This window comes from Carcharodon carcharias, chromosome 16 (assembly GCF_017639515.1).
Source record: "Carcharodon carcharias isolate sCarCar2 chromosome 16, sCarCar2.pri, whole genome shotgun sequence".
Classification (NCBI taxonomy): domain Eukaryota; kingdom Metazoa; phylum Chordata; class Chondrichthyes; order Lamniformes; family Lamnidae; genus Carcharodon; species Carcharodon carcharias.
Window position 1 is genome coordinate 86,735,457 of NC_054482.1, and position 21,611 is coordinate 86,757,067.

At 45.3% G+C, this 21,611-nt stretch overlaps 1 protein-coding gene across 3 annotated transcripts in view; it reads right to left on the reverse strand.

Moving 5' to 3' along the window:
• kif2c (kinesin family member 2C) overlaps positions 1-21,611 on the reverse strand; it is a 95,170-nt gene that overhangs the window by 37,471 nt on the left and 36,088 nt on the right. For all 3 annotated transcript variants that reach the window (XM_041207884.1, XM_041207883.1, XM_041207885.1), the window contains exons 4-6: positions 19,548-19,596; positions 1,391-1,495; positions 451-548 (exon numbers count right to left, since the gene is read on the reverse strand). In XM_041207884.1, coding sequence (XP_041063818.1) covers positions 451-548; positions 1,391-1,495; positions 19,548-19,596 — 252 coding nt within the window. The remainder of the gene's footprint in view (positions 1-450; positions 549-1,390; positions 1,496-19,547; positions 19,597-21,611) is intronic.

The following is a 21,611-nucleotide window of genomic DNA, read 5'->3' on the forward strand; positions in this document are numbered from 1 at the left end:
CTAAATGGTACTAAACCAAGGAGAATTTCCTGATGCAAGACAGGTGTACCACAAGGTGAATCATGAAAAATTCACTTGCATAAATACTGCACAACGTGTACACTGCTCCGGAAATGGATGAGAGAATACAAAACACACAAAGATCGTAACATCACAGTGCTACACGAAAAGAAAAATGCACTCTCAAACAACAGGAAAACATATGCCCAACATATCAATTTGCTGTTTAAAAAAATCATTTTGCATTTCTGAAATCTAAAAAGAAAACAGGTGCAATGTTGGCTTGATATTCTTCATTTTAAAATTTCAAATGGTGCTCTCCACCTAATAGTGAACATTTGAATTACTAACTGATCTTTTTAACAGAAAAACACCAAATAATACACAGGGTCCACCTAAGATGCAATTTATTATACCATGTCTGGATTTATTGTATGAATGGGCTCCTACCTGTCCACGCTTTTCCCGTATTTCCTGTAGCTGAGTTCGTCTATCTTCACGCTGCTTTCTCAGCTTTTCAGTTTCTCTTACACAGACAGACTTTCTTCCTGCAACAGAATTCAAAGTCTGTTCACTGCTAGGTGATAGATTGCTAGTGACCTTAGCTGCCAGGAATAAATGTTCAGTTGAAATTAGCAACATGCTTTGACCAATACCAATTGTAGGCAAATCTCACTATCCCCACCTCCCAAAATATATGTCCAACATCTCTCAATGTATAATGGGTACCTAACACTCAAACTGAATGCATCTGGCTGTGGAAGTTATCGGTACAATACCCCAACTCCATGCCTCTTGACCTAAAAGCAATTGGTTCCAATAGCCATTTTCTGCTTAACATTTCAATTCATCTAGCTGGGTTTTATTTGTGTTACTGCAATTATTGTAGAAAGCAATGCTGTAGAAATGCCATTATGTTCAAGACCGATGGAACACAGTAGTATTATTGCGAGAGGCAATCCAACCATAGTGCTGCAGAACAAAAACCTGCAATGGATAACCTACCCCACCTCAGCCATCTTTTGGAACTACTTGACCAGCTTAATGTTGTTTTAATGTGGTGACAGTCAATGTCAAATGCCATGATCAAGGCTTGACTACTGTCTATTCCTTTGGCTACAGCATTTTCAAGACCCAGGAAAACCACAAAGTTAAGGTATAAAAATGCAGAACTTACTGGGAGAAATAAACATGAATTTTTCAAAAGTATAAAATTTATCCAACAGGTCACAATTGAAAAGGCTATAACTATGGCAAGCATTTTCACCTCAGAAAAATTAAACATTCTACTCAATATCACGACACGCCAACAGAATGTGGACTTGAGAATTACAGTATTAAAGAGACTTAAGTATTAAAAAGAAAATCAGGCATGTGACATGCCCATTACCCGTGGAAATGTTCCTGAAGCTTACAGGTTCTACTTCTGGTCTTGAATTGGGCACAAATTGCATTTCCAGTGTGGCTTGTGTTCTTGAACGAGTCGAGCGTGGTACTTAATAAAGGGAAAGAAAAAAATCAATTTCCATCTTACCGTTCCCCTTCTGTAAAACTTTAAATCTTACAATTCAAATCAAATAACCCAATAACCACTCACATTTAGCCCATGGTGAATAAACAGCATGCAATCCACTAGTGTTTTGATGTGAGGTCAACCTGAATTACTACCAGATTACAGGAGCGTTGACAGTGGAATTTTCTGGCATATGGTGACACTGGCTGCATTTAAAAGATGATTCCAACCATGAATTGTTTTTTTAAAAATACTCATTCCTCAAGAGACATTTGAAAGAGGACTTCAATTTCTTTTGTTGGGTATGCAGAGGATTAAAAGTGATCCAACATGAAACCTCAAACATTTTAACATGGTAGCAATTCTTTATATTGTAACTATGTAGTTTCCAAAGCATATTTGTCAACATCTGCAAGGTAAAGGATAGGTCAGTTTCTTTAGATTCGAGTACCTCTTTCACTTGAAGTTTTGAACCAAATCCCACTTTATTCCCAAACTGCAGAACTGCACCAAAGACAAGTGACCGATTCCCAGCACTTTCTGCCACCCATCAATGCCAATGTAAGCTGGTCATCATTAAGGAGGCCAGCTCCTTTGAATGTTGCTCTTCCACCATCTATTTCACAATTATGTTGAGATTGGTGCCCTGGCATGCCATCCGATCATCTCTAAACATAAGAGATTTAACCCATATCCAAATATTGTAGTGAAGCAAGCTGTTGATAGAATGAAGTGGGCTAAAATATGTATTTTCTAATGAGGTTTGGCGATCCTGGCACGGCTTTCCCAGTGGGCTGCTACAGTCCTGCCACTTGACAGTTAGCCAAGAGCAGCATTAGTTATAGCTAAAGGGAACCATCAACTCTGAAGATTCTTCACCTTGGGAAGAAGTGGAAGTAGAGGAGGAAAATGTTACCCTATGAAATAAACATTCAAAGTCTAGGTTCTTAGGAGCTACTTAGTGCAACGCCACACTCCAGACCAATGATAAAATTTATTATCTACCAGACACAACCCACATGTAAATCAATTCAGGCTCTCAAATAAGTTAATGGGGAAAGAAGCTTATTGAGACAACCAGATATACCATATCTGCTCAATCATTGCTCGACTTATGCCAGTCTAATATAGCGTAATATTTCAAAAGCAAACAATACTTCAAAAATGCAAGCTACAGTGTTTGAAAGTGTTTATAAGTGACCAAGAGAGAGAGTATGATCTGGATGCAGAATGAGAAACCAAACACCATTTAGCAAATGACAACACAACAACGTTACCTGGAATGTCATCAGAATGAGAATCAAGTACAGGTTCTAGAATATCAGTGTCAAATAAAAAGGCAAAAAAACTCCATTAGATTCCATACAACAAAACTTCACTTATCTTTGACCCCTGTCTCAAACCCAGTTTGCCTACAAATAGTTGGATTTCAATGTTAATTTTTATGTGGATGTAGCTTCCTTTAGGAAACCTCCATCGATTGAAGTTGCTTCACACGTACAATTAAAATAAATTTCAAGGTCCAGTAAAGGTTTGGAGATACTGGCACTGCATCCCCAGTGGGCTTCTACCGTTCTACCTCTTGATAGTTAGCCAAGAGCAGCTAACTGCTCTTGCAAGATGAGTGATCAAGAATTCAGGGTCTGAATCTGAAAAGCAATTACTGCCATCTTGCAGAAGAACAGAAGGACAAAACCCCAGCAGTAAACGAAGATTGACAGTTAAGAACTGGGACCTTTTGGATTGCATAAATAATGCAAATTTCAAGTTACGCACTACCTCAATATGAAACACCATCATTTGAGTTACAAATCCACAGATTGAAATTTTATTGCCATTGACTAGACAGGGAGAACTTTCCAGAGTTCATATTAATTCCTATAACTTTTGTGTTTGTTACTGGATCTGGTCATTTATGATTTATTGGAAGTCTTCACTACCTGAAAATTTCTTTATGCCATCTTTCTCCTGCCTTTCCTTCCTAAAGTTATGAACTCGTTCCAAGAGCATCAACTCCTTGCAAGGGTATTTCATTCCACTCAGGCATCAGGCACACCCCATGTATATTGCTGAAGTGGCTATATTTATTTGTGAATCTGGACTTCAATGTCTGCAAGCTATTGATATTCACTAATGGGAAAGAGAAAAGGGCAAACATCATAGTTGAACCTAATCCAAAGTCAAACTCTTTACATCATGGAATGTTGGGGCAGGCACATTTTTAAAAACAATTAGAAAGACCTTGGAGTGCATTTCCACAGATCTTTCAAGGTAGGGAAAGGTAGATAAGGTGGTCAAGGTCACTTACAGGATACTTTCTCTTTATTGGTCAAGGCATAGAATATAAGAAGAGAGAGGTTATACCAGAGCTGTATAAACTACAGCAAGATTAGTGCATACAGTACTGGTCATCCCAATATAGGAAGGGTGTGGTCACACTAGAGACCGTGCAGAAGAGATTATGAGGATGTTGGCAGGAATGAGAATTTTCACTGAAGGAGGATTGGATGGACTGACACGAGGTCTCACATAGTAGACTGGTCAGAAAATTAAAAGCTCAAGGGAAATTGGAAAGTTGGATCAGTTTCCAACATGTCTTCCTGTTTTCTCAACCAAGGACTTCTTCCAGCATCATTAACAGGGCCCTCCACCATGTCTGATCTATTTTTGGCACTTCTACTCTCATTCCTCCACTCCTCCCCCACCAAACCATGATGAGGTTCCCCTTTTCTGCACCTTCCACAACACCAGCCCCCACATTCAATGATCATTCTCTGCCCTTTCCACCACCCCAGCATGATACAACCAAACAGATCATCGCCTGTCCTTCTCTTTCAGAATTCTAAAGGGACTGTGCCATCCACAACACCTTTGTCCACTCCTCAGTTACTCCCAAACATCCCCTCCTCCTTCCTATGGTACTTTTTCATGCAAGCACAGGAGATGCACCTCTGCCCTTTTACCTCCTCCTTTCTAACCATCCAAAGCACCAAACACTCTGCCCAAGTGAAACAGCGATTTACCTTACCTTCTTTCAATTTAGTATATTATATTTGCTACTTACAATACAGATGCCTCCTGTACAGATGGGGAGACCAAACTCAGACTTGGTGGCTGCTTTGCACATCACCACTGTTCCATGATTCTGAACTCGCCGTCACTTGTCATTTCAATTCTCAATGTTGCTCCCACTCTGACCTTGGCCTGCTACAATGTTTTAATAAAGCTCAGTGCAAAACTCTAGGAACAGCACCTCATCTTCGACTCAGCACTCTAGAGACTTGTGGACTCAACATGGAGTTCAACCATTTTAGATCATAACCCCTGCCTCTGTTTTTATTTTTTTTGCTGGTTTGGTTTTTCTCACGTCTTTCTCTTTATCCCGTCACTTTTCACTCAGATAGTTGATACCCAGCCATTCACACCTCACCGAGATACATATTTTGTTTCTTTAATTTACTCATTAACACTCCCTTTGGCTTTTACACCATGAAACCCTTTGTTGCTTAATCTTTCCTGTTCTCCATCCAATCACAGACCTTTGTTTTTGTTATTCCACCCTCTCCCACTTGTTTAAAGCCTGTTACATTTCTCCTTCCTTTCTTACTTCTGATGAAAGGGCACCGACTGAAACGTTAACTCAGTTTCTCCACAGATGCTACCTGACCTGCTGAGTATTTCCAGTGTTGTCAGTTTTTCTTTTGGGTAGGATGGCATTGTTTTCTTTGAAATACAGGAGACTGAAGAGAGAATTAATTGAGGTGTATAAAGTTTGGCAGAGACGTGGACAGTGTGAATAGGATGGGCCTGCTTTCGTTAACAGTGAGATCAATAACCAGGTGACAGGTTTAAAAGGAACTGGCAGCAGTCGAGACATTTTTTCAACGAAGGGAGTGGTGGGGATCTGGAACTCACTGCCTGAAAGAGTGAAAGTGAAAGACAATAAACTTCATAACATCCAGACATACTTGGATATGCATAAGTGCTGTAACCTACAATTGGCAATGGTACAACAGCTGACATGATGGACCAAATGCCTTTCTTCTGTGTCACGAATTTTTTATGTTTCTATGGTAAAAATTTGAGCAAGGAATAGGAGTAGGCCATTCAACCCCTTGAGCCTGCTCCGCCATTTAATAACCTGATCACCTGATAGCAATCTCTAATCTGCATCCCGCCTACCCCCAATAACGTATCACCCCCTTACCAAGAATCTATCCACCTCTGCCTTAAAAATATTCAAAAAAGAATTCTGCTTCCATTGCCTTTTCAGGAAGAGAATTCCAAAGACTCACGACCCTCAGAAAAAAATTTGCCTCATCTTCATTTTAAATGCGTGGGGCCTTATTTTTAAACAGTAACCTCCTAGTTCTAGATTCTCCCACAAAAGGAAACATCTGCTCCACATCCACCCTGTCAAGACCCTCTGGAATCTTATGTTTCAATCAAGCTGCCTCTTACTCTAAATTCCAGCAGGTACAAGCCTAGCCTGTCCAACCTTTCCTCATAAGACAACCCACCCATTCTATTAGTCTGGTAAACCTTCTCTGAACTGCTTCCAATGCATTTACATCCTTACTTAAATAAGGTGACCAATACTGGACACAATATTCCAGATGTGGTCTCACTAGTGCTCTGTATAACTGAAGCATAATCTGCCTACTTTTGTATTTAATTTCCCTCGCAATAAACAATAACATTCTATTAGCTTTCCTAATTACTTGCTGTACCTGCACTCTAGCCTTTTGCGATTCATGCACTAAGTCACCCAAATCCCTCAGCATCTCAGAGCTCTGCAATCTCTCACCATGTAGATAATATGCTTCTCCTTTATTCTTTGTACCAAAGGGACAATTTCACATTTTCCCACATTATACTCCAATTGCCAGATTTTGCCCTCTCACTTAACCCATCTATATCTTTTTGTAGTTTTATTTCTTCACAACCTACTTTCCTACCTATCTTTGTGTCATCAGCAAATTTGGCAACCATCCCATCCATCCCTTCACCCAAGTCATTTATATAAATTGTAAATACTCATTACATCTTGCCAACCTGAAAAAGATCTATTTATGTCTACTCTGCTTCCTGTTAGCTAGCCAATCTTTTATCCATGCCAATATGTTACCCCCAATACCAGGCGCTTTTATTTTCCGCAATAACTTTTGAGGTGGCACTTTATCAAATGCCTTCTGGAAATCCAAGTACAGGACATCCACCTTTATCCACAGCACATTACTTTCTCAACTCCAAGAAGTTGCTTAAACATGATTTCCCTTTCACAAAACTATGTTGATTCTGCCCGATTATTTTGAACTTATTCAAGTATCCTGCTATAGCTTCTTTAAAAATAGCTAACATTTACCCGTTGACAGATGTTAAGCTAAATGGCCTGTAGTTTCCTGCTTTCTGTCTCCTTCCCTTTTTGAATAATAGAGTTACATTTGCTATGTTCCAATCTAATGGGACCTTCCTTGCATCCAGGAAGTTTCAGAAAATTAAAACCAATGCATCAACCATCTCACTAGCCACTCATTTTAAGACCGCAGGATGAAGTCCATCAGGATCCAGGCACTTATTAGGCAGTAGCTCCAACAATTTCTCTGGTGATTGTAACTTTCCCGAGTTCCCTCCCTTCCATTTCCTAATTTATAGCTGCCTTGGTGATGTTACTTGTATCTTCTATAGTGAAGACTCTTATCAATTCTCAAGACTCCCTTTCTATAGGGCCAACATTCACTTTGTTAACTCATTTATTTTTAAAATATTTAAACTCTTACTTTCTTTTTTATATTCCTGGCTAGCTTTCTCTCATACTCTAATTTTTCCATCCTTATTAATCCTTTAGTCATCCTTTACAGTTCCTTATATTCTGTCTAATCTTCTGGCCTTCCATCTATCTTTGCAAAATTTACTTTGAGTTTGATGCTAACATTAATCTTTCTGGCCAACCACGGATGGTGTGTTCGTCCCTTGGACTTTTTCTTACTCGTTGGAATGTATCTATGTATACATAGTATCTGTGTATTTTGAAATATCGCCTTAAATGTTTGCCACTGCATCTGTACTGACCTATTCCTTAACTTAGTTTGCCAATTTACTTTAACCAACTCTGTTTTCATGCCCTCATAAATACCCTTATTTAAAAATTTAAAAACAGTCTTGAACTCACCTCACTTTCCCTCGAACTGAATGCAAAATTCAATCATATTATAGTTGCTGCTATATAGGGGCGTCTTCACTATGAAATCATTAATTAATTCCATCTCATTGCATAATACCAGGTCGATAATAGCTTGTTCTCAGGTTGGCTCCAGAACATGCCATTTTAAGAAACTATCCCAGAAACATTCTATGAATTCATCTAGGCTACCTTTGCCCATCTGACTTTTCTAGTCTGTATGTAGATTAAAATCTCCCATGATTATTGCTGTGCCTTTCTGACAAGCTCCCATTATTTCTTCCTTTGTGCTCCATCCTACCATATGGTCAATATTAGGGGGCTTGTACATGGACTCCCACAAGTGACTTCTTGCCTTTACCATTTCTCATCTCTACCAGAACAGTTTCCACATCCTGGTTTCCTGAACTTGGGTCATCCCTCTCTATTGTGCTAATACCATCATTAACTAACCGAGCCACCCCTCCACCTTTTACTCGCTTCCTGTCCTTCCTAAATGTCCTATGTCTTTTAATATTCAGGTCGCAATCCATGTCCTCCTGCAGCCATGTCTCTCTAATGGCTAGCAAATCGTACTTATTTATTTCTATGTGCACTCTCAGCTCATCTGTGTTGTTTCAAATGCTTTGTGTATTCAGACAGAGCCTTTGGTTTTATCCTTTTATTCTTTTTATTACCTTTAGTCTCATCTGTTAACTTACTGCTAGATTTGTATTTTCTATCCCTTCCTGTCACGGTCTTTCATTTCCTGTAATAATAGCTTTCTCTTTTGCCTTGTCTCTACTCTGATTTACCATATCTTCCTAAACTTGTACCCTTGCCCCCACTACTTAGTTTAAAACCCTCTCTACTTCCCTGGTTATGTGGCTCGCAAAAACACTGGTCCCAGCATGGTCCAGATCGTCCCAACGGTACAGACCCCACTTTCCCCAGTATTGGTGCCAGTGCCCCATGATCCGGAGCCCACTTCTCCAATACCAGTCTTTGAGTCATGCATTCATCTCTCTAATCTGATTTGTCCTATGCCCATTTGCACATGGCTCGAGTAATAATCCAAAAATTATGACCTTTGAGGTTTTGCTTCTTACTTTGGTGCCAAGCTCCTCAAAGTGACTATGCAGAACCTCCTTCTTTGTCCTGCCATGTTGTTGGTACCAACATGGACCACAACGGCTGGGTCCTCCCCCACCCACCCCTGCCACTGCAAGTTTCTCTCCAGCCCTGAGCAGATGTCCCAAACCCTGGCACCAGGCTGGCAACAGCCACTTGGCCTCATGCGCTTTGCTGCAGAGAACGGCGTCAATCCCTCTGACTATACTGTCCCCTAATACCACTACATTCCTTTTAACTCGCTGCACTTGAAAGGTTTCCTGTGCCATGGTGTCATGGCCAGTTAGCTCATCCACCCTGCAGCCTCCACTCATCCAAACAAGCTGAAAAAAAACTCAAACCTATTGGGCAATTGCAAGGGCCAAGGCTACCACACTCCTGCCCTCTGGGTCCCCTTCCCTGTCTCACTTGCAGCCACACCTCCTGTCCCTGACCAAGTCAGAAGACTCTATCCCAAGGGATGTGACCTCCTCCTGGAAGAAAGTGTCCCGGTAACTTTCCCCCTCCCTGATGCCAGCTTAATGACTCAGAGCCGAAGTTCCTGTGGCCACAAACGCTTATAGCAGATGTGTTTGCCCTGGATCACACCGGTAGCCAGAAGCTCCAATATCCTACAATCACAGCACATCACCTGCCCTGCCCTCTCCAATATGTGTTAATTAATAATTGCTAGTCAACTAATCAGAATTAATAAAGCCTACACCTTCCAATAGGTTTTGGCATTGCCAGAAAACTTTACAATACTGATAAAACTAATAATACCGGTTACTGGTTTATCTACTCCTTCTGCTGCAAAGTGGAAATCAAAAATTGGACGCTCAAAAGTGTAGAAGAGAAAAATCACCTCCTCGCTGCCCTTCACCGAATTCCCCACACAGCACATTTTAGTTCTTGCAGTAAACCTTAGCTCAAGCACCTCTTTCTCCTAATGCACCGAATTACCACTTTGAACCAAATTCCCAAATTTACTCACTAGGTCTCGGTCTCACTCAGGCCAAAGTCTCCCTTCACTGACCCTCATACGCAAATCACTGTTGCTTAGAGCGATCTTTCTCTCTCAAAAATAATTATTTCCTTCTCAGACTAGGTTTATGCTTGTGGCATTATAGCCTTCATAGTCAGATAAAGAAGGTTTAAATTTCCTGTCCAGAAATCCTTCGGTAAGTGATAAATGTTAAAGACACTGTAGCTTTGAGTTGATCTTTGTTTTGTTCAGCCCGGTAGCATCTTGCCTTCCCAACCTCCCACATGTTTATGCGCTACATTCAACTGCAGGGCAGCCCTTGCACCCTTCACCGCCCCCCCCACAAGTTGCCTCAACCAGGGGGCAGCTCTAGCATCCTGCCCCAACACGCCTCAACCGCAGGTCTGCTCTTGCCCCACCCTCTAACGCCTCAAACTTGACATCCAACATGTAATGTGGGCGAACGCTCCACAACATTACTGTGTATGCACCTCAGAGTTCCCTCAAAGTGCAGCCTGCCAAGTGCACACCTTTTATTTGCTGTTATGGAACACTTCGGCATGCAATCACACCGATGTGAATGGACAATCCAGTGTGTGGGGACCATTCCAACGGGCTGGCCGTATAATGACACAGTGGTCTGTGTCATGACTGGAGTCAGGCCTCTAGCTTATCTGCCTACTTAAGCAAGCAGAAGCATCAAAGTGCCACCAAGTGCTCCAGAGCTTTTCACCCCTCGGGCAGAGGCTGCAACTTAATGAGTGTTTTAGTGGACTGCAGAACAGTTGGACAACTGGGCATGTTGTATAATATCAATGCTAAAGTTGGCCATAGAACAGGAAGGGGCAGCTGGGGCTCCTGCACATGCCACTTAAGAGCCAGAGCGAGCCGTCACTGGTTGGGGCTAGGCTAGACCCAGGGTCTATAGACACCACCTTTCATTCCTGCAGGTGATCGAGAACCAGTGTCGCCAAAGACTGAGCATGTCTAGGGAACTTATCAGTCGCATGTGCCAGCTACTGCAGGATTTGGCGCCACGGGGACATGGAGGGCACCCATTGCCAGTGACTGTAAAAGTGACAGCACACTCAATTTCTGCAGCTCCTTTCAGGGATCCACTGGTGATCTCTGTGGGATAGCACAAGCCTCCACCTACAAATGCATTTATGATGTCACGGATGCCACCTTTGTGAGGGCACACAACTTTGTGCATTTTACCTAGGGCCAGGAGAGCCAGGATGCAAGAGTGATATGATTTGCCCAAATCACAGGTTCCTCCACCAGGTGCAGAGTGCGATTGACTGCACTCACATGGTGCTCAGATCTCCGTTGCAACACATGGCCATCTACATCAACTGCAAAGGATTTCATTTCACTGAATGTGCAGCTGGTGTGTGGCTACCAGGAATGTATCCTGCAGGCCTGTGCACGGCTGCCAGGGAGTGTGCACGACTCCTATATTCTCAGTTGGTTTCAGATCCCTGAAGTCTTCCACAGTCCACAGAAGCTGCAGAGATGGTTCCTCAGGGACAAGGGCTACCTGCAAAGGACGCGGTTGATGACACCCCATTTAGCAGCCTTAGACTGCAGCAGAGTGAAGGTATAATGAGGCTCATGCTGTAACTCGGTGGAGCAGACCATCAGGATGCTGAAAATAATGTTCTGGTCTGATGGAGCCCTGTAGCCACAGACGGTGCTATACATCATCATCGCCTACTGCACCCTTTACAACCTGGCACTACAACAGGGCGACGAATTGGCTGAGGAGCTGGAGGTGTCCTCCTATGAGGACACTGCTGACAGGGATGAGGGTGATGAGGTCCTCGAAGGTGATGATGATGGGGATCAGGCCATTGCACTAGCTAGATGAGGCAGGCATGCTCAGTAGGCCCTCATAGCTGCTAGATTTGTGGAGGATGATGACAAAATGCAGTGAGGAGACATCATAGAACCTCACATTGCATTTATGAACATTTGACTCCAGTCTGGCTTATGTCTGCGTGAATACCCTCTAAGAATGCTCCTGTCATGGAGATGCAGTGGAGGCCCTAATAGTCACTCAATTGCAGGAGGATGATGACGACGACATGCAGTGAGGACACTCCATAGATCTTCACATAGCCTTTGAGAATGTCTGACTCCTGTCTGGCCAAGGACAGCTCACTTGTGCTCTGTGATCAGAGTCAAGTCATGGAGACCATGAAACCTTAGAAGTGTCTGATCCTTCAACTACCCTCAGCATCTGGTCCCCTCAGGAGCACAGTGTGACTGGTCACAGATAAAGAGATGGGGGCCAGCCCCACCTTAAAAGGTGCCAAGAGCACACAGAGAATGACAGAACTCTATGACACCTGCCCATGACATTTTGGCAGCAGTGACAAGCACCGTCGAGGTGCAGGCATCAGTAATACGTCCAGGGAGTGTGAGGCCAGACCATCATTTCGCTCTGAAGGCTGCACAAAAGGAAAGGAATGAGGCCCTGGACTGAGACACCTGCCTTTATTTTGTGCAGAAAGGTTTCATATCTGAGTGACATGAACACTGCTCATCAGAACAAGGAGCCATAGGCAGGGAGATATTCTTAGGAGTTTATTGACAATAGCGAACAGTATGCACAAGTGATTAACACCAGTGCCCAGGCTTGGTGCAAGTTTATCTTTTATTTTTGCAGTTTCCCTTTAAGGGGCTCCCTTTTAATTTGTCCCTTGGTTTGTTAATTTAGTTTATATGCTTTGAAACCAAAAGAGTTATATCTTCCTGATTAGGATCAGGTGTGGCTAGTTGCTGCCTGAGGTGGAGCTGGAGCTTTGCTGTGGCTGCGGCTACAGAGCTTTTGTGGTATTTTTCCCTGGCCTACACTCAGGGGAAGAAGTCTGCTACAACATGCTGGGGAGTGGGGTGGGGAATAAAGAGAGGAGCGGTGGGGAGGCGATGAATAAAAAGAAGACCAGTGGGGAGGGGATGAATTAAGCTAAGCGGTGGGGGGGGAGGGGATAAAGAGGAGCAGGCAGCCACAGCTGGCCCCGCCCAACCTCTCCCCACCACCACTCCATCTCCCCCCCACCATATCATTAGGGGGGTGGGGGGGTAGTGTAAGTGCCCATGCCACAAGAATGTGTGGAGCAAGGGCAGGCAGGCTGAGGCAGCCCCCCCCGACCCAAACCGAACCCCAGACTCACTGCAAGACACTGGCGTGGGGGAGGGGGAAACAAACATCCAGACCTTGTGGACAGTATTACTGGGCCCATTGGTGTCTCAACGCCGAGTGCTGGGCCCAGTGACACTGGGGTGCAGGACCTCAAGCAGGTGCTCTGTCTTGGAAATATGCCAACGCCAAATCCCCAGAGGGCGGAGTGTCTGGGGAGCGGGTGAGGTATCAGGCACGTTGCACATGGAGGTCTCCCCGGCCCTTTACCTCCCCTGGAAGAGGTGCCACTCCCTGGATGGGGAGGAATTCACGGCTCCTGGGGTCAAGATTGTTTCCTCCCCAGATGGAGAAGGTGGCGTTGCCGCCTTTCAAATCCTTGTTCCACCCTCTAGGGGAGGGTGGGGATTCTAGCGTCTCATTGCAGTCCCCTGAACAGGGCCCCTCAGGGGTGGTTGAGTGCGTTGCCCTTGAGGTGGCACCCCACTCTGTATCCCCAAGATGCCATCTGGCCTGCCAGGGGACTGTGATGAGTTCCCAACTGCTGGATCTCTGGATGGCGGTGGTGCGGAGGGCCAACCCGTTCCGTCTCAACCTTTGGCACCGGGCACTACCTTTCCAGGTCCAGAACATTTCCCACTTATGCCGGGCAACCTGGTGCCTGGGGCGGAGTGGATCTCTGAGCCGCTTCCACCCTCTGACCCAGAGCCCCAAAGGGAGGCCAGAGAGGACCCCTCGGCCTTGATCCGTGGCCGGGGCGGGGAGCGTGAAATCGTGGCAGAGATAGAGCCAGCTGGCGGTTCCGCATCAGCCCCTGCACTGAATGTGAGGGAGGGGTCGGAAGCTGGAGGCAACGACCCAGAGGAGGAGGTGACGTCGTTAGCGAGCACCACCGATGACAGAGTTATTGGAGCCAGGTGAGGGGATGGGGTCTCTGGTGCCTGCTGTCGACTCCACCCCACCCCCGTTTCCTCATCGGGGACCTCTGGGATTTTCTTTCGAGCAATCGTGGTGGGCAAGACGGGGTTCAGCTGGCCTTGGACTAGCGGCATTTGTTTCTGCTGGTGTTCTAGTCTGCCCGTGAGGCCCTCAAAGCTCCCGAGCTCAACCAGGATACCCAGCGGAAAGTCCATAGGTTTCTGAGTGGGCTCCTGAAGGAACGGCAAACCAAAGTCTTTTCCTTCCGCACTTACCCTGGGTGATGGTGCTGGTAGCACATACTTCTGGCAATGAAGACAACCATAGCTAGCTTCAACATCAACGGCAGCAGGGACGCACAGTGCAGGGTCCAGAGGGACAGGAAGTATGTGGTGTGCTTCCTGCAGGAAACCCATACTGGTCCGGGAGACAAAGCCACTTGGCTCCTGGAGTGGTGGGGGGTGGGTGGTGGTGGGCAGGGGTCTACAAGTCACCTAGCCTCTAATTCTGGCAGGGTGGCTATCTTATTTGCCTCACATTTTCAGCCGGAGATTTTGGTGGTCAAAAAACCAGTGCCAGGCCAATTGCTGCACGTTACTGCACATCTAGGGCATGCGGTGCCTCACTTTGTGAACATGTACGTACCCCTGGGCGCGCAGCAGCAAGCGAGCTACTTTGAGGGAGTGTCCTCTCATCTTGGCTCCATCCACACGGGCGAGTGCATTGTTCTTGGGGTGGGGGGAGACGGAGGATTTCAACTGTACCCTCAGGGTCAAGATCTTTGACAGGGCAATGTCTTCTCGCCGTGGCACTGCGCTGGACCACCCTGACTAGTCCTACACGGTCCCAGGCTGCACCATCTTTGATAACATCCATCTCCATCTGGTCCAGGACGTTATTCACTTTTCCCAGAGGACTTGTCTGTCAGTCGCCTTCCGGTCTTGATTAGGAGATGGTGCCCGACAGGATGGATCATGTATTTCGGGACTCTGCAAGTATTCTGGTTTGGGATGCATTTTGTCGCTCAGGTTGGACTTCTGTATGCTGCTGCAGAGTGCCTAGTTAAGGTTAAGGTCAACGGGGCCCTGACGGCACCCATACACTTTGGGAGAGGAGTGCGTCAGGGCTGCCACCTGTCTGGCCAATTGTATTCTATCTGCTTGGAGTCTTTCCCGTGCCTCTTGCGGATGGGGTTGTCGGGATTGGTTCTGTGTGGGCTGAACATCGGGGTGGTCCTCTCGGCTTATGCTGATGTGCTTCTCATGTTCACTGACCAGGCTGACCTCCAGAAGATGCGCGAGTGCCAGGAGGTTTACTCTGCCACATCCTCCGCTAGGGTCAACTGTGACAAGTGTTCTGGACTCCTGGTCGGTCAGTGGCAGATGGACCCCCTACCAGAGAAGTTCAAGCCTTTCTCCTGGAGCAGGACCAGTCTCTTCTACCTGGAGGACCACCTTTGCCCTGCTGAGGAATCTTGGCCAGCGAATTGGTAAGAGCTGGAGACCAAAGTCACCACTCACTTGCGGCGCTCAGAATGCTGTCCTACAGGGGTCGAGTGCTGGTCATAAACCAGCTGATTGCCGTCATGTTGTGGCACCAGATGGTCACTTTGACCCCTCCCATGGAGTTTGTCATAAAAATCCAGAGAATGCTGATCAGTTTCTTCTGGGACAAAAGGCTGCACTGGGTCGCTGCTGAGGTTCCGAGTCTCCCGCTTAGGGACGGCAATCAGGCACTGGTGTGCCTACGCACCCAGTTGGTGTCTTTCTGCCTTCAGACCCTGCGACGATACCTTACTTACACGATGGTGTACCCTGGCGATGTATTTCTTCTGCCAGGTGCATGGCCTGAATTAGGATGTGCAGCTCCTGTTTGTAGGCATGAGCTGCCTTTGTGGCTTTCTGCAGGCGATGCCTGACTTTTACCAGGACCTGATCAAAGTCTGGAATGTGGTCGCCATGCGCCGCAGCTCTCCGTCATCCAGAGTAGCGGCTGTCATCGGAGAGCCGCTGTTCAAAAATCCACACCTCTGCCACTTTCGGTGGCTGGTGGAGAGGAAGGCTGTAGCTGCCAGGGTGACCAGGGTCAGGGACGTGCTGGGTGGCTGAGGAGTGGGCTGGATGCTTCTGCAAGAGTTGGTGCCTCTTCTGTCATTGGACACCCGGCTTGTGGCCAATGCCACGTCGTGCTTGGCCCTGATGTCATTCTGGGTCTTGAGGCGGTGCAGGTGGTCTTCCGTCTGACTGTACTCTAGTTCAGACAGAGTTCCACATTGGTCCCAGACCCTCCCTTGGGAGCTGGAGTCCTGTAACCTGAGTCGCCTCTCGGAAATGCCCTCCGTGCTCTTTAGCATGGGCTACTGCTCTACACCCTTCATATTCTTGCCCTCGACCGCTCCCCAGGCACGCCCTGGAGTGCCTTGTTGTTGCCTGGCAGCGGAGGACCCCAGTGGCAGGATCTCTACAGGTATATCCTTCCCCTTTCAATCGGGGACCTGTGGAGAAGGGTGTTGCAAACGGCAGTCCCATGCAACTGTAGGATGTGTTGGTTCACGGACTCCCAAGACGCCTGCTTTGTTTGTGGAATCCGTGGGCAAGTAAGTTGTTGTAGGCTGCACCTCCTTTTTAGTTATTTGAAAGAACCTTTTACTGTTGTTTCGTTAATACCTCAGTCCCACACTCCTGATCTATGGGCACCCAGTGCACAGGGAGGGAGGATGACCTCCTGGTGAACCTGATTCTGGTCAAGTTGGCCATTAACAGGCCCAGGCAGCGGGCAACCGAGGGGTCGTCTGGCCCGACTGTCTGCCCCTCTTCCGCTGCTAAGTCACATCCCTGGAGAGGGAGCACGCGGTGTCCGCCAGCACAGAGGCCTTCCGTGCTCAGTGGGCACCGAAGGGACTAGGTGCTTTATTGACCCCTTTAATCGCACTTTGATTTCACATTTCTAAGTTTCCTTTAAATTTTGTTTTCTGTTTTTGCAGTTTCCCTTTAGGGGGCTGCCTTTTAAATTGTCCCTTGATTTGTTAATTTAGTTTATTTGGTTTGTAACAAAAGAGTTACGTCTTAACTTTACTGACCCTGCCATTATGTCTTGGTGCTCCCCAGGCATCCACAGCAGAGGTGGAGGCAGCCTGCTGACTGCTACGCCTGTCTGTGATGAAGGCTCCTCCAGAGGGCTGACACCTGGACGGCCCCGGCCTGCTTTCAGGGTCCTGTGTGGCAATGGCGCCCTCCTCAGCCTATGGGGCTACAGCTGCTTAGGTCACAGGAAGAAGGGATTTGGATGGGCCGGACACTTCTGAAGTCATCTGGATGGATGGATGGCCCTGGGAGGGGGTGGTGGGAGGTGCATCTGCTGATCCCCCTTCCCTGTGGGTGCTCTAGGGCCCTAGGCTCCTTGAGAAGGGGTAGCTGGAGTGAGATCGAGCTGCCCTGCACTCGTCTTGCATACACACTATTGGAAGCCAACTATGGCATCAGCGATGGAGGTGAGCCTGTGCAGCAGTGCCCAATCTATATCACTGTATAACTCATATTCCAATCATGGGAATGGAGACAGCATGTCTGCCAACACAAAGGCGATGACCTCCTGGGGAATGTGAAGGACCCTCTATCTCCTGCCCCATTAACAAGGCATTAACACAACCACCTGGAATTAGTCAACTGTTGGAGACAAGCCATTAAGTCTAATCACATGAAGCCTGGCTAGGAGAGCCTCCCAGACATGATCTAATAGTGTTATCTTGGGAATACTCTGGCAATGATCTTATTTGGATGCCTGAGCAGCTGGTGAGATCATGTGACAAGCCAATCCTTTTATGTTTAAGCACCTGTTTTCTCTGCAGAACTGGCAATAAGTGGCAAAGATGCCAAGAGAGAAGTCCCGGGTGGGGTCCCTCCTGCCTCTCCCACCTTGAAAGTTTCGAACCCTGTTCGCTGACTTGGACCATCCAGGGACGCCCCGCTACAAACAGAGGCTTAAAAGAATTCAGCACCATCACCTCCAGAATAACCGCCAAATCAGCTGTCTACGTCTTTAAACCAGAAGCATTGGGATTATAGAATTCAGCCTGAAGCCAGCTGAGTTAAACTGTAGACTGTATATCCCTTTTGCTTATTCATGGATTCTAATTTGACCAACCTATTCTTTCCCACTCTAATCTATGTTCGTGTGTGTGTGAGAATTTAATTGTGCGCAAAAATCAGGGCATATTTTATTTTGCTTAGATCAGCTTAAGTCTAAGAATAAATTAACGTCTCCCTGTTAAACAGAAGAAAACCTGTCTGATTTGTTCTCCTGTGAACAATTTGTAAACAGTTAAGAACTCACTAAATTTGCAAGTATATAATTTTCAAACAAAAAAACCTGTGGTCAAACAAGGAGGGGGGATAGGATGGAGCAATTTGACCCCTCCTCACCTTATCTTAATAACCCCCATCTCCTTTCTCAGTCCTCCAGATTAAGACAGATTTCCCATTAGGTTCCTTTAAAGGGATAATTTTCCTACAATGTTTCCTTTCCCAGTAGCTTTAAAACAGGTGCCAACGTCAAAAACAACCACAATGATACCAATAACCACCTCAGAAGAAGCACTTGTGGCAGGTCCTGCATCTTACTGATTAGTCCCTGAAGCCATCAGCAAAAGTGCACCGTATGAAACAATCCCAACTGCAATGGATTTTCTACATGCCAATCATCTTGCATAGATGAAAGAATGCCGATGGCCATTACTTCACCCACCCCTTTGCCCTCCCCCAGCTCCCTTGTTTCTACATTCTCTCTAAGCTCCTACGTTTACACGAAGGGTTCGTAGATAGCCTTACCTTACAGACAATAGTTTCAGTTAAAACATCCAGATGGCTCCTAAAATCAATCTAATTAATTGTTATTAGAAAGCACCTCTAATAGATTACTGTCTGGGAACAATTCCCAACACTTATAAACTTCAGCCTCAAGGTTAAAATACCTAAGCTTCTCAAATCTTGTTTCACTTTTGATACTAGCAGTCAATTGCAACCCTCTGCATCACCTGAACTTGCGTCTCAGTGACCAGATCTGAACATTGCTCAAGTTTGATCTGACAAGAGCACTGTATGACTGCATGTTTTGAAGCTTTGTGGATTGCTGCCCTGAGTAAATATGTTGGTTGTAGAACCTAATGAAATCTTTGGAGCTCACTTGCATCTTTACCTATTTCATCACCATTTATGACTTCTCATGTACAGCATTCTTACATGTCCATATTAAATTTCATCTGCCATTCATCCTCACAATTTCCTCTGGTTTTTAAAACAGACTTAGTAGGAAAAGATGATTTAAAATTTTCCAAACAATTTTCTTTCAACAGAAGTGATAATTGTTCAAGACGTTATAGTTCTTGTTTTGTTCAATCCAACGACAGTGCAAGAATTGTCCGAAGAGGGGTCATGTTAAAGTCAACAGGCAGTTTCATCACCCTGCCTGCCTGTCTCTCTCTTTTGCACCACCCCATCTCCTTTTATCAGCTTTATCAGTTGGTAATGAAAACATTTAATCCACAAATAGAGAAATTTAGCTCATTTCTTCCATGGATCATATCTAGCTTATTTTACCAAAAGGTGGTCACAATATCCATTTAATCTTGAGGAAAGATTGTTAACTTTCTCTCCAGCTCTCAAAGTAATAATCAAGCAAAACATTCAACATTAGAATCTATTTGTAAAGTTCAACTTACTTTCCTTTGTGACCCCATTTCTTGGCAGTGCTGATTCACGTCTTGGGACCTGAAGAGGAAAATTTTTTTTCAGCACCATTACAAATCTCTTCCAATGAGAAAGGCAAGTGAAAATGTTCATTTTTCCATGTCAAAAGCAATAGCTTACAGGCAGAATTGCATGCAGAACCATACTAGACTTTTACTTAACAACCTTCATTTTCATTACAGATATTAAGCCACAAAATAGATTAAACAATAATTTTTTCCCTCATAATTAAGTTACTTTGTGCATAGAATCCACATCACTCCATACCAGGATTGTGCTTTTCTATAACATAAATCAGCACCTGATTCTCCAAAATACAGATCAAAGTCCACAAAAAGAGAACTTGGAAAGCTCTAACTTATGATTGAGCTGCTGGCAAAGAGAAATTGAGCAAAGTTGTTCCAGGTGTCATTTTGAGTTTCAGGCCTAAGTAAATATAAAGCAATGTTAAATATTTAGATAAAAGAACAAAATTAAAATATGTACTGAAATCAATGGATTTACCCATTAAAGCTTTGTTTTTTTAAATTTCAAGGCAGAAGTATTTCCTGCACACAGGCCGGTTAATGATTTAAAAAACATTATTAAAACCCCATTGTCCTGCAAGTCCAAGAAAGATAGAGTTGGAGGGCACTTAAGATCTTAGATGGTGTTTTCTTTTTTGCATGCAAGAAGAAAAAAACTGGAATTTTAGTTCCATCAGAGAAAATGGCAAAATATGTGAAAATGAGACAGAAGCTAATAGCTTCTATTTTATATAGGCATGAATTTTACAATACTTGGTCACGCCCAGGTCCGATCCAAAAGTGGGCGAATTGCTGACTCCCACACCTGCTTTTGAAAGAAGCCCGACAATGCGTCTTTTATCCAATTAATAGCCGCCCAGTAGGAAGTTGGCCAGCAGTTGAGGAAAGGTAGGCAGCCCACCCAAGTAGGGATGGAAAGGGAAATGTCCTTTGATTGAAGAGGCAAGCCTTGAACTGGAAGTTGGTCATGACCACCCATTTAAAAGGTATAAAACAAAAACAGAATTACCTGGAAAAACTCAGCAGGTCTGGCAGCATCGGCGGAGAAGAAAAGAGTTGACGTTGAGTCCTCATGACCCTTCAACAGAACATTTAAAAGGTATCCCTGGCAAGGGACTGTGGCAGCTGCACCAGAAATCATACATTGGAGGCTGAAGCTTTTCCCCAAGGCTACCTTTAAATCCTTCAAAGTATTGCAGCAGCTTAAGAGCTTAGTTTTAAATGTGGAGGACTTTTGTGCTAGCTGTGAATCATTCAGGACACTTGCCTGGGAGGAAGAGACATTTGAATACACCTGACCCCTCATGAGTAGCAAGTGTATAGGAAAATGCTCAAATTCAGCCCTTTAACTCTTTGTCTCTCTACAGTTGGAGAAGAGGATGGACCCACCAGCTGGTCAGGGGGCCGGACCCATGATAGTTCTGCTGTTTGATGATGATTTCCTGAGAGTCCTTCTCCAGGCTCTATGTGATAGGTAGGAGGTCCTCAAGCCAGAAGACAAGAGGAGGAGAGCTCCCAACCACACAAAACCAGCCTACATGGAGGTCACAGAAGGCGTCAGCACCAGTGGAGTCATCCAGAGAACGTGGCTGCAGTGCCGGAAAAGGCTCAATGACCTCCTGAGATCTGCCACAGTAAGGGTCTAACGATTTCAGAGATGGACCCAGATTGGAGGGTATGAGTGTGTGAAGTGGCTCGAATGTGGGGTTGCATACTGTGTTGTCCAAGTGCAAGGAGGCAGCATGACGCAGGCATGCTATGTTGCATGGCAACAGGAGTTTGGGGGTAGGGCGGGGAATGGTACAGTAGCAACTGTAAGCTGGCAAGGAGCATCGAGGAATACTGGTCCCTGACAAAGTACATGTTGGCCACACATTTGAAGGTGTTATTGCAGCACAGCATTCATTACAATGCCCTTTTCCCCCATTTCCAGGAGACAAGGCTGCACAAATGACAGGGAAAGGGCCAGGATGACGGGTGGTCAGCCCAATCTGGCTATCCCCACCCCAC